The 14034-nt window shown below is 45.3% G+C and overlaps 1 protein-coding gene across 1 annotated transcript; it reads left to right on the top strand.

Annotated features, from left to right (window-relative positions):
- Positions 1–1118: 1118 nt before the first annotated feature.
- On the top strand, positions 1119–14034 carry LOC125443224 (C-factor-like). The gene is made up of 6 exons (XM_048515187.1): positions 1119–1417; positions 5381–5432; positions 10567–10754; positions 11094–11252; positions 12755–12865; positions 13731–14034. Exons 1-6 carry the CDS (start codon positions 1271–1273, stop codon positions 13842–13844), a joined length of 771 nt encoding a protein of 256 aa, XP_048371144.1. The 5' UTR covers positions 1119–1270; the 3' UTR covers positions 13845–14034.

Below are 14034 nucleotides of genomic sequence, written 5' to 3'. Positions count from 1 at the left end.
AGAGAGCTAGTGGCTAGATAGGGACCTAGGGATTTGACACCTTTACTCTATCATGCTGGTTCTATCCCTTTGATGTTAGACTGATACTCTCAGGGACTTCCTTCCCTTCGAAGCTTCTTCCTTGAGCCCCTTCTCACCCCCACTTCTTCCTACCATGCCCATAGATAGGATGGATGCTCCTCGCATCCCTCTCCATCCAGCTAGATTAAGATAGCATAGTGACTCTATCTACCTACCTTTCTATCCAGAATGGAGTTCACTAATAAATACTCTTTTTATTAGATAAGAAACTATAACTGACTCCGACTTTCTTTTGTGTAAGCTTGCACATTTGTTGGGACTCATCCGCGCTGCCTTGCGCACCGCGAGGTAAGGCTTCTGCTGTGTTCTAGCCACCCGTGCCGCTCTGCTAACTACGATTAAGAGATAATCTCCAACTACCAGGAGCACTTATCCCAACAGTCTTATTTTTCTGTATTCTGTTTGCCAGGCATGCTTCCAAACAAAAACGTTGCTGCATCTTACTTTCGGGGGATGCCTTATATTTCGCACTTCAGCAAAACCTCTACTACGTCTTATTTTCTGGGGATGTCTTATATTCGGGGAAACAGGGTATTTGTTTATGTAGTATCTGGCTTTTAGTGCATTGTTTTCAACTTTTGTAATTCCGTTTTCTGCCTAGTTGGACATCATGTCTGATATTTGTTTGCACTCTTCTGATGTTTGTAATCCTAGTCCTATGCCACTGTTTATTAGACATCTCATGCAACTTGATTACATGGTTTTATACCATATAACCCTCCTTGAGTGTCAGTAAGAAAAGCAGACAAAACAAACAAATAAATAAATGATGGACTATTCAGCACTGCACTCATTTGCCCCTCTACCAGAAAGGAACTCTGGCTGCGGGCCTGGAGCTCTTCTGAATATGGATGGGGGAAAGAGAGGGATTCTTCCTCTGGAAGCTTGTGATGGCTCTCAGCCACCCTATTAACAAATCCAGTGTGCTGTGCTGCAGGGCTTTCTGAGCTACAGTTTGCAAAGTTGTGTTTGTTTATCCAAAGCAGATTTCCTCCATGAGTCACATCCCTGCGCGCAGCACAAACACCCATCTCTTCTAATAGAAAACACAAGGAGCCAACCTCTGTCCCTCCCCTCAGTAGACCTCAGAAAAGAGGCGGAGATTGGAAAGAAGGAAACCTCTCAGATCAAACTCAAAAGGACACAAGAGACGATTAAGCCAACCTTGGAAGATCGCTTCTGACTTAGAATGGCCGGGGAAACTATTTGCAACGTCTTGGTGACCGGAGCCAATCGGGGCATCGGTCTGGAACTGGTGAAACAGTTCTTAGGATTGCCAAATCCCCCCAAAATCATCTTTGCCACATGCCGTGATCCTCAGGATGGGAGAGCACAGGTGAGAGCCAAGGATTTGTGAGCATACAGTCCTTTTCGGAAGGACTGGTTTTAGGCTAAACAAACTTTTTAAATTAACTTTTTGCAGTGAAATCGCGTGCAGATTAGCTGCAAGCAGAAGAAACCTCTGTGGGGAATCTCCCCGGAGAATCTGCTGCAGCCCAGGCGCCACTGTGAAACTGACAAGAGCTCCATGCAGTAGGTGGGGGAGGGGGGGGGAGATCTGTTTTGGCTGACAACGCTTGTGTTCTCCCGCTCTGTAGACAAAAAATTCCAAAATGGATCTTTTTATAATGTCCTAAAGACGTTATATTTATGCTGCGCGGAATCCACCAATGTCACTTCCGACACTCCTCCTCCTCAAGGTCTAGGGTGCAAAGTCCACAAGATTCGTCTTCTTATGGAAACTTTCAAACTTGTCTCTGGTTAAGGGCTTGGTCAATGCATTTGCAATCATTTCTTCTGTACAGCAGTGATGCACAGTAATGCAAATCAACAAGCCCATCATGTTTCTTACGCAATGATGCTTTACATCCATGTGTTTGGTTCTGGAGTTTATCTTCTCCGTCTGGATCAGATTTATGCATTCTTGGTTATCTTCAGAAGCTGTTCAACCATCCAGGCCTATCTAGCTAACCACTTACCCACTCCCTGGTGGGTCGTCTTCTCAGTTCCATAGCATGCTAGATAATGTCACTTCCAACAGTACTGACCCAGCTTAGTTTCTGAGATCAGGCTATATACTATGTCATTCTATACCCTCAATCTACAGTATAAATCAGTAGAATTCCTGGGCGAACATCCTTGATAATTATTTGCAGAGTTTTGTGTATGGTGCATTTCTACAGATGCATGAAACGGAGTTTCTTGACTAATCATAGCTTTAATTTTTAAAATCAAGTTGCTGGTCTTTATGTCTTGAATGCATGTGGGCAATTCCTGCAGAAATTTCAGAAGCTTGAGGGGGCATGTCAAATAGGACTTTGGGTGGCAGGCTATGGGCCTTCCCATTCGCCACAACAGATGCAGATTCAATAACTAAAAAGTGGATAATTAGTATCCATTTTAATGCATTAAAAGTGTGTGTTCTTCCTTTCAAAAAAAGTCCTGAGGATCACTTATTTCCATATTATAAAATCAACCACTGACCTGGATGGCACTGGCTAGCCTGATCTCATCGGATCTCAGAAGCTAAGCAGGGTTGGTCTTAGTTAGTACTTGGATGGGAGACCACCAAGGAAGTCCAGAGTTGCTACTCAGAGACAAGCAATGGCAAACCACCTCTGTTCTCTTGCCTTGAAAGCTCTATGGGATCACCATCAATCAGCTGTGACTTGAAAGCACTTTCCCCAAAACAGCAAAAGAACCCCCAAATTAGAGAAAGGCAATGACGATGAATATACTAGAAGCGGCATTAAACAGGCTGCTATTTCAAGCATATTTATTAGGGAGTAAGTCCTTTTGAATTCCATGGGATTTACCCCAGATATGCCTGCTTCGATTTGCACTGCCAATTTCTTTTCATGCACCATGGAAAGCCTAGGCCAAAAATAGTTTCCCTAAACTATTTTTACTTAGCCTTCCAGGTTACTCCCACACAGAGACGTCTCAACTGGAGCAAGAATTGGGGGGGGGGGGGGGGGGTTACTTTGTTCGCTCTGTGTTTTTTTTTCTGCTTTGCTGTAACTTTTTTCCAAATCTGATTTGGTACGATCTTTTGGGAAAGACGGCGATCAAAGCACCCTTGCATGTTGTGGGGAGGGAAGGGTTGCGTTGCAGATCTCACACACATGAGCGTCACTGTTCTCACCAACCTCCTATGGCTGTAATTCCTCTCCCCCCCACCGCATGCACCCCATGCACCCCACAACACATACAGTTCATTGCCACAGGACTTAAAAAAAATTTAATAAGTCAATTTAATAAACAAACAAACAAAACCTTTATTGGCATAGATTGATCATACAATAGACACATAAAATAAGTCTCCTAAGGCCAGGACCTGTAACAAAAACAGAGCAATCTTCTCCAGAGTGAAAGAATCATCACTGATCAGAAGTCGCAAGATAGTACGGCTTAAAGGATCGTTAGTCTTGGATAAGAGAGAACAACCATCTCTAAGCGGAGAATATTTTGGGCAAATGTTCAAGAGTTTCGACAGAAGTTGAGCAGTTTGTACAGACTCCGTCCAACTGGGGAATGTTACAAAAATGTCCCTGTTGCAGAGCTGATAGAACAACATTACATCTGGCCCTCGTCAGAACCCACCTTTGTCTGGGCTCAATTAAATGGTACAAATATTTGGCAATCTGTCTCAGTTTAGGCATAATACCAAAATAAAATGGGGAGCATGATGACGTAGCACAGGAGATACTGTTGCTCTTGGTTGAGAAGTTGTGTTTTAATTTCCCTTATAATTTCTTTGGAGGTAAGCATCAGGATAGCCTCCAAAGAAAGACCAAGCCAGACTAACTTTGCAATTATCCGTTACCGGAGGTTCAGCAAGCATAATGTGGGCTAGACTATAAGGGGCAGATTTGAAACAGAGTCGTAACCAAAATTTATGTCGATTACTGATGTTATGCTATAGCAAGATGTCAATTTCCAAAATGTACTGGATTGCCCAGGATTCACTTCAGAGCAATATGTCAATTTCATTAAATAAACCTTCTGGTGGTGTGTAGTGAGGAGAATATGACCATGAGATGCAGGCTGGGAAGTGTGGGCAAAATGACCCAGGAGATGCTCTGTAGCTGCTATGAAATCCTCTGCATTTACAGCAACACTAGAAGAAACACAGATAATGGTTGCTTTGTCAAGGCAGCCTCAAGGTCGTTAATGAAGGCTGCTGATGGATAGATAAGGGGAGGGACTTCCAAAGGCGGTGTGACACTACAGAAAAGGTTCCATACTAGCCACCCACCAAATCTCAGAAGATGGGAGCACATGTGGCAGCAGGTCATCCTGCCCTGGTCATAACCAGCACTCAGAAAGGAACTGGTAAACTGTGATGTTCTAGGGACACTGGGGAGATGCTCCCTCTACTCAACCCAGATAGCATTTGAGCAACTGTGTTCTGGAATAGCTAGAATTTCCAAATGGACTCCACAGGTATCCTCATTTACTACATTTTGTGCTAACTTTACTTGGATGTTGTGGTTGGAAAAGCTGACAGATGACCCCGTAGGCTTTTCAAGGCAAGAGATGAACAGATGTTGTTTGCCATGGCCTGCCTCTGTGTAGCAACCCTTGTCTTGCTAGGTGGTCTCCCACCTTAGCCTGACCCTGCTTAGCTTCCAAGATTTGACAAGATTGAGCTATCCTAGACCAGTGGAGGTGAACCTATGGCACGGGTGCCAGAGGTGGCACTCAGAGCCCTCTCTGTGGGCACGCACAGAGTCCCCACACACACATCTAGGCTGGCCTGGGCCGCTGGGCTCGATTATTAGCATTAAACCTAGGACCTAGTTTTGGGGAAGCAGTGTAGGTAACCCTGTTAAGCGCTATTAAACCCCACTGATTTTCATGCAAAGAACTAAAGTGCGATCCTCTACCTGGGAGTAAATGCAGTTGCTGGCAATGAGGCTTGCTTCTGAGTAAACACTCCGAGGGTCGTGATTCACCCTTTGGAAGAGTTGCATGGTTGCTTCAAAGCAAAGCCACTGACTTCCACCAAGCTTACTCCCAAGTAACGCACGCCTTGGAGCTGACTGTTTTTCTAAACTAAAACCTCAGTATTCAGGTTAAATTGCCATGTTGGCACTTTGCAATAAATAAGTGGGTTTTGGGTTGCAATTTGGGCACTTGGTCTTGAAAAGATTAGCTGTCACTGTCCTAGACCATCCAGGTCAGAGCCACCTGGATGTTACCAAGGCATAAATAACAGGCCTGGCTCTCCCAGGAAGGGCCAAAGAAGGCCTACCAGATTCTTGTGGCATAACATAATGACCTTTTCTGATTCCAGGAGCTGAAAAAGCTGGCTTGCAAACATCCCAACCTAGTGATACTGAAACTTGGTATGTCCCATTGCATACTTCCTCATCCTTTTCTTTCCATTATTGTTTCTTCATCTATGATGTTAATGGGGGTAGGGGGAAGACTGGGAGGACCCAAACCTCAGGGGGCTGAATGTATCCTGTAGACCAGGGGTAGGGAACCTGCGGCTCTCCAGATGTTCAGGAACTACAATTCCCATCAGCCCCTACCAGCATGGCCAATTGGCCTTGCTGACAGAAACTGATAGGGTGTAGTTCCTGGTATCCTGGGCTTACTGGGTGAAACCAGCAGACCCTTGGGAGACATGCAAGGGGCCACCAAAACATACCAGCCATATTTATTTATTTACTTCATTATATGCTGCCAAAGCAACTTATACCATTTTCTTCTCCTTGATTTCATCCTCACAACAAACCTGTGTGGTAGGTTAGACTGAAAGCGAGTGACTGGTGTGAGATAAGTCAGCCAGCAAGTTTCCATGGCAGAATGGAGATGCTGACCTGAGTCTCCCAGATCCTAACCCAACTCTCTATAATCTCTACCCCACACCCATCCTAACCAAGAATCATGTGTTTTTTCTTCTGAACAAGATCAGGCCCCAGAGAAATCTTTCTGAAAGGTCATTGGTAGCTTTCTGGGCTCAAACCTGAGGCTAACACTGAGAGGAATATTATGCCAACCAATCCTACAGGGTGTTTCTTTAGCAACCCTCTATCATTGTTCTTGCTCTGTAGAAACTTGCATGCCTCCTGGCTTCATTCATGGCAGAAAAACAGGCACTGGTGTTCATGGAATCAGTCAGCAGTGATGCTAGTCCTCCAAGTGGCATGCAGCAATAGCTCTATTATTTAGAAAAATGGGTTGTTCCTTAAGCCCATCTGTGGAGGATGAAAAGTTCATGGCAATCTTTGCCAAGTCAAGGCCTGTTTAGACTTTGTTCAGTGACTGGGACAGTAGCTCAAAAAGCTTTACTTCCCGCCTTTTTAAAAAATCATTTATTTTAGTATTTTTTTATTCTTGTAATTTAGTACCCCTAAGAAGGTCAAAGCAGCTCAAAGAATCACATACTTGAATTAAACAGCAATATAAACAAGCAAAATACAAAATGCACCCCTCAAAATATCAAATCCTACTTAGTTTTTTAAATCTGGTAGCCAGCTAACCTAATGGTGAAAGACTATGAGCTGTGGGTCAAAGGTCAAAGGCAAATAGCCCTTTGGCTCTTGCCTTTTAGCTGGTGCCAAAACTCACACCTCATGCTTTATATCTGGCAGGCAAAAGGAAGAAAGAAACACAGCTGAGATGGTGAGCAACTGGCCAGCTGTCCCCCAATCATTCTCCTCGCCTTGCCTTGCCTAGTTAAGAGTAACATCATACAAGGCAGTAATGACCTTAAAATATCACTCCTCGACACATGGGTTTATCTCACAGGGAAGAGTATATTGATGGCAGCACTGGATTGACTGTAATGTGCTTCAACATAATGCTCAGGGATCTACCCTCCAAAAAAACCTCTTTCGGTTTACCATAGAGTTTTAGGTGAATCCTAGAGCATCTCATTGATACAGTGATGTCACTTCAGGGTTTGGACCAGGTGATGTGGCGCTCTTGGTGCAACAATGCTTTTCCCACCCATTTTCCCCGCTGTCTGGCCAAACCACAGCAGAGATAAGAGAATAGAAAGATGTTTTCTACCCCAGCAGAAGATCTGGTAAACCCAGAACATGTAGAGCAGGGGTAGGGAACCTGTGGCTCTCCAGATGTTCAGGAACTACAATTCCCATCAGCCCCTACCAGCATGGCCAATTGGCCATGCTGGTTCAAGACTGATAAAACGGTAGTTCCTGAGCCCTCTGAAGAAACAGGATTCCCTACCCCTGATCTGGAGGTTGTACCTACCTGAACACATGAAAACATGAAGCTGCTTTATGCTGAATAAGACTGTTGGTCCATTGAGGCTGGACTCATCTACTCAGATGAGAAGTAGTTCTCTGGGGTCTTCAATCTTCCCTATAATCTCTAGCAGGAGATGCCAGAGATTTGCCTTCTGTATACCAAACACTGAAGCACAGTCCCTGAATCACAGCCCCTCCTGACACAGGGGGGCTGTCAGGCCATTGATCCACCTCGCCCCGTCCTTTTTGGGTTGACGTGACAACACCTCAGCCCATGGCTGAGAAAGCCCTTCCCCAGCCCTGCTACCCGAGACCTGAATGGCTCAGGCATGCATCTCCAAGAGGATTATTAACTTCGTGCCAATAGCAGAACCACCTAGATTAACTGTACAGCTTCTAGACAAAAGAAGCAAAGAGGTTTCCCAACAATGCCTCATGCGCTGGCATGCCTTCTGTCAGTCTGTCCTCAGTGTTCTAGTTTTTCATATATTGTTTGCTGCCCCCCTTTCCCACAGCGTGTCTCCATGAGTTCGATTAGTTTTGCTTGTTATGTCCTGCCTGCAGCTGCAATTCAGTTCCTCCTTCCATAAGAAATGGTTTTTGTTTAAAAAGCTGTGCCAGCATACATAATTGCCTCCACCCTTCCAGTTTACTTAAGTGAAAGCCGGTGTGGCGTAGTGATTCAAAAGCCACAGGCTCGAATCCCATTCAGCCATCAAAGTTTGGCTGGGTGACCTTAGCCCAGTCATATACTCTCAGCAAGTGGTGGGATTCAAATAATTTAACAACCGATCAGTGGTGGGATCCAAAAATTTTAGTAACAGGTTCCCATGGTGGTGGGATTTAAACTGTGGCATAGCGCCAATGGGGTGGGGCCCGGGCGGGCACAACGGGGGCATGGCCAGGCATTCCCTGGAAGGCGGGGAGCATTCCTGGGCGGGGCTGTGGCAAGGATACAGCCGCTGCGCCGGTCCTCGGGCAGGAAACGAATGCACGCAGGTGCAGGCTGCCATAGCGCCAGTGCAGCCTCCTGCTAGACTGCTTCATGTTCTGCGCGCTTCACTGCTAGAGGAGAGGAGGGCGTAACTAAAGGCAAAAATCACGTGGCAAAATCACCAGATTAGTAACCCCTCCTCGCACACACACACAAATAATTAGTAACCTACTCTGAGGGGAACCTGTGAGAACTCTGCTGGATCCCACCTCTGCTTTTTAACCAGGTACTGGTGGTGGGATTCAAATAATGTAACAACTGGTTGTTTAGAAGCACCATTTTAACAACCGATTCTGCCAAAGTGGTGCAAACTTGCTGAATCTCACCACTGCTCTCAGCCTAACAGAAGGTAAAATGGAGAATTTTGGATCCTCATGGGGAAAAAAAGGTGGGATAAATGAAGCACCTAAATAAAGAAATACGGTTATCCCTCCCACATTGCTGGTGTTAGGGGCATTGAAATCCGCATTACATTTTTGGGTCCTCCCTGCATACCAGAGAAGTCTGACCTTTTTCTTTTATTTCAACTTGAAAAAGGAAATCGTGTATATGTATGGTATTAAAAGAAAAACTATGCTACATTATACAATACTATACATATATTGTGTGCATTTCTAAACGTATGAGTATCTAAACTTTTTTGGGTCGTCTGCTGACCTTTTCAGGTCATTTGTTGTTTCAGCAAAACTCCCCCAAAATTCCCATTCAATTTCTTATGTCAACCTGCGATATATCAATTCAATTCAATTCAATTCAAAGACCTTTATTAGGCATTAAAAACCATCATGTGCCCTGCAATATATCAAAACCATGTTGGGGAAAGTTGCGATGTGAATGGGAAAACTGTACCTAAAGAAACACTCTGATTGACAGCAGTTCTGTAGAGTTCTACCCAGCCCTATCAGGATCTGAAGCTGGGAAATATCAGGCTTTGTAGCTAGGGCTTTCTCTGTACAAAGCACAGGCTCTATCACTAAGCCACGGCCTCTCCCCTAAAGTAAACCACACTGGTTTCAAAAACAAAGTACCTAAAAGCTTCATTTCCACTGAGTTGCATGAGCGTTGGCTCTCTGTAAGTTTGCAGAGGACAGAGGTTTTCAGAGATTCAGACAACAGGATCTAATGGGGTCAAGCCAGAAGCTATTAGCTCTGTCATGGCCTGGATGTTGTAGCCATGTGGCTGAGGAAAAATTGGGCACACTGAGAACTTCATGACACACAGACACTCACCATGTTTGCTTGAACCATAGTTTGTTTGAACTCGCTTGCTGAATCAGAAGTGAGCACCTGCTCAGATTCCATCAATGGTTCTTGGCAAGGTTTGTCTCAAGCACAGGACCGCGCTGAGCAGCTTTGGACTTGCTCAGTACTTCTTGGTTGTTGCAACTTGTGGCTGCATTAACCTAGTTCAAGAACTAAATTATCTCTTTTGTTAAAGAGGCATCCCCTGGGGTCACAGTTACTCAAGTAATTAAAAACTGAAATATAATATACTGAATCATATTCCATTTGTCTTCCTTTGGGCAGATGAATCCTTTAAATGGTCAATACTGAATAGAATGTATTATTTACTTTTTGGGTCTGCGCAGGCAGCAGCATCCATTCAAGGAGGGATTGCAAGAGTAGCCGGATTCATGGACAGATATTGAGACACTTAAGTAGGAAGTCTCAGGTCACAAATCTGAAAGTGCTTTTTGCTTCCCATTTTACTATGAGCTCTTTTAAAAATCAGAGGCAGCAGCAAAGGGGTGAATGAAAGTGGAGAGAAAGTCTAATCACACAATAAAGTAGTCTAATGCAGGGCAGGCACCCAAATTCACTTGGATGCATCTGAACAGCTAACCATATCAACATGCAGGTTGGTGAGAACTGTCTCAGCCTGGTTCCAGGTTTATCAGTGGTGCTTTCCGTCCTTTGGAATGGCTTTCTCTGGTGGCCTTCAGGTAGTTTTGTTTAAGGCAGAGCTTTTTATACAAGACTTTGGAAGGGACAGAGATACTATGACAGACTACTTGGCTACTCTACAGTGTTTACAACACTGTCGCTTTGATCAATGTTTTTATAGTTTCTAATTTCATATGCGATGTATTTTTATAAACTTCTTCAGTGCTTTCATTGAGGGAAAAACTGCATGATACATGTCTTTCAATCAGTAAATACCAAACAAGAAATTTTATGCCAGACCACCCAGACCCCTTCACAAAACCTCTCTAGGATTGGACTTAAGCAATTTTCCTGACTAATTCTTTGACATCCTCATGCTAGAACTCACCAATGAAGAGACCATCAAGGCCGCTGCAAAGGAAGTTGAGGCCCGCTTGGCTGGAAAGGGGCTCAACCTTTTGATGAACAATGCTGGCATCATGCCCCCAAGCACTCTGGAGTCAATGACAAAAGAAGACATGCTGAGTGTGTACAACACCGACCTTGTTGGGCCAATGCTGGTGACCAAGGTAGAGCGTCGTGTCATGCTGTGTTCTGCAGTGAGATGGCTAATGTGGAGTTTTGATTAAGGTATCCGACTAGAATCTGGGAAACCAGGGGTCAAATCTCCACTCTGCCACAGAAACTTGCTGGGTGACTTTTGGGCAGTTACTCCCTCTCAGCCTTGACCCGAGCAAGTATTTGGAGCACCCTGGTATTCCTTTTGTGCTCTCCCAGCCAAGTACCAACCGATTTATGTGGGCTGTACATTCATTTAAATGCCAGTTCACCACATAAACATGAATTCACGTCCCACAGACAAGGGAAAGACGGTGGCAGAAAGTGACTCTGTTGTTTTTTTTCTGCAGGCATTCCTGCCCTTGGTGAAGGCAGCTGCCAAACAGAGCAAGGAGAAAGGATTCAGCTGCTGTAAGGCAGCTATTATTAACACGTCGACGATTGGCAGCTCTATGGGGAACCCACCCAGCATGAACACCTTTCCTGTCATATCTTACCGCTGTGCGAAGGTAACTCGATGAGCAGTAAATCTACTCCTGCTTCCCAGCTCCCAGGTATATAAGTAGAAAGGCACTTTAAAAAAACAACAACTGGACATATACAATGACGTTTTCAAGAAACTCATTTTGTAAACATTTCAGTTGCTGTCCAGTTTCCAGGCCAGGATGCATAGAAACCCAACATAGTGTTAGAGTGTCAGACGAGGATTAGAGAGACATGGGTTCAAATCCCTGCTTGGCCTTGGAAGCTTGCTGGGTGACCTTCCACGGGTACATATACTTCACTTCCTTTACAACCATCATGATCAGATCTTCTGAAGATGCCAGACGTAGATGCAGGTGAAACGTCAGGAGAAAATGCTACTGGAACACAGTCAGGCAACCTGAAAAACCTACCGTAGTGGTTCCGGCTGTGAAAGCTTTCAACAATATATTTTAGATTACTTTCTAGACAGGGTTTTTTTGCTGCTTCCCTTATAACAGGGGTAGGGAACCTGCGGCTCTCCAGATGTTCAGGAACTACAATTCCCATCAGCCCCTACCAGCATGGCCAATTGGCCATGCTGACCGATTCTGATAGAGTTCTAATTTATCTGGAGTTCCTGAAACATCTGAGCCGCAGGATTCTACTAACCCGTTATAGGTGTCATAGGTAATAACTTCGCGCAGCCCTCCAGATGTTATGGACTACAGTTCCCATCATCTCCTGCCAGTATCAAGCTGGCAGGGGATGATGGGAACTGTAGTCTATAACATCTGGAGGGCCGCGAGTTTGACACCTGTGCCGTAGCCAAAGAACAATCCTCACCACTATGTAATAGAAATTTTGCAACTGTAGGAGCAGCAGTGGCATAGTGGTTAAGAGCAGGAGCACTCTCATCTGGAGAAGAAGAAGAAGAGTTTGGATTTATATCCCCCCTTTCTCTCCTGTAGGAGACTCAAAGGGGCTTACAATCTCCTTGCCCTTCCCCCCTCACAACAAACACCCTGTGAGGTAGGTGGGGCTGAGAGAGCTCCGAGAAGCTGTGACTAGCCCAAAGTCACCCAGCTGGCGTGTGTGGGAGTGTACAGGCTAATCTGAATTCCCCAGATAAGCTTCCACAGCTCAGGCGGCAGAGCTGGGAATCAAACCCGGTTCCTCCAGATTAGATACACGAGCTCTTAACCTCCTATGCCACTGCTGCTCCTGGGTTTGATCTCCTGCTCTACCATTTGAGGGTTTGATCTCTGGGCTTGATCTCCTGCTCTACCATTTGAGCTGTGGAAGCTTATCTAGTGAATGAGATTAGGTTGTGCACTCCAACACACACCAGCCGGGTGAGCTAGTCACAGTTCTTCAGAGCTCTCAGCCCCATCCACCTCACAGGGTGTTTGTTGGGGGGGGGGGGAGGAAAAGGAGATAGTCAGCCCCTTTGAGTCTCCTAATAGGAGAGAAAGTGGGGATAAAAATCCAAACTCTTCTTCTTCATCAGTGTTCGTTGAGTAACCACAATTCTTCTGGTTGACTCCAGGCTGCGTTGAACATGCTTACACGGTGCCAGGCATTAGAATACAAGGAGGACGGAATCCTGTGTGCAGCAATCCACCCCGGCTGGGTGAAAACAGATATGGGAACGGAAAAGGTACCATCTACAAAAGCTTGAGGTCCCCATGAGGTCCCCAGCTCTGTTGAGCCTATACAATCAAGGAGCAAGAATGGCTGCCCTGGGGGGAGCTGGAGCCAATCATAAAAGGTCAGAAAGTTGCAAACCAAGCTTTCTCCTATGGTGGAGGCAGCTGTTTCCAAATTGAGTGTTCCCTACAGACACACAGGTGATGTCTCCTGAGCTCTCCCCAAAGTACCTCCTGCTTCAAGCCAGCATTTGGCTCTTTGTCAAAGCAAAGAGTTGCTTCACCATGATAACTAATGTGTACCATAACACCCATGGGAACCATACTGGGGAGATTCCATTGGATTGACGTGTGGCAAGTAGACAGGGGGAGGAAAAAGAAACCAGGGATTGCTGACCTCTGACTAGAGACTTGGCAGCATATTTTGAGTCAATGCATGAAACTGTCTTCTTCACCTCCCAATCACCCTATACCAGGGGTCTGCAACCTGTGGCTCTCCAGATGTTCATGGACTACAATTCCCAATTGGCCATGCTGGCAAGGGCTGATGGGACTTGTAGTCCATGAATATCTGGAGAGTCGCAGGTTGCAGACCCCTGCCCTATAAAGTAGATAGGAAACAGATAACATCTCCACCAGCATTTTCCCCTTTCTTGAGATTGGGGTTTCTCTTCTACACTCACCATTGGTCTCTGTAGCCTTCTTAAATGTCTTGCTCCCTGGTTCCTGGCTACATAAACAATAGGAGTGTCTGGAACCTCTTTCCTTTGTAGCTGCCCCTTGTAGCTAGTCCAGTGTGTCTGGCAATAATTTTAGCACATCTGGCTCCTGAATCCCCTGGCAGAAACTCAAACCTATTTTGTTCCACCCATGCAGGCGGAGCTGACCGTGGAAGAAAGTGCTCGTGGGATCCTCAAAACACTCTCCAAGCTCTCTGAAGAACACAGTGGGCGATTTCTGAATTGGAAGGGAGATTTTGTTGCTTGGTAAAAAGAAACCGAGGGGAAGCCCAGCAGAGGAACCCACCAGCAGGTGTGCCAAATGCAGAAAACACAGTTTGAAAGAACAACAGTTGAATTTCCCTTTTGCTTGCTGTATGTTTAGAGAATCTAGGACAAATCCCCACTTCTCCCCAAGATCTCCTGTCATCCTCAAATAAAAAACCACTGGGGAAGCATAA

This window comes from Sphaerodactylus townsendi, linkage group LG14, assembly GCF_021028975.2.
Source record: "Sphaerodactylus townsendi isolate TG3544 linkage group LG14, MPM_Stown_v2.3, whole genome shotgun sequence".
NCBI lineage: Eukaryota > Metazoa > Chordata > Lepidosauria > Squamata > Sphaerodactylidae > Sphaerodactylus > Sphaerodactylus townsendi.
This window is presented reverse-complemented; position numbering and strand designations above follow the sequence as displayed.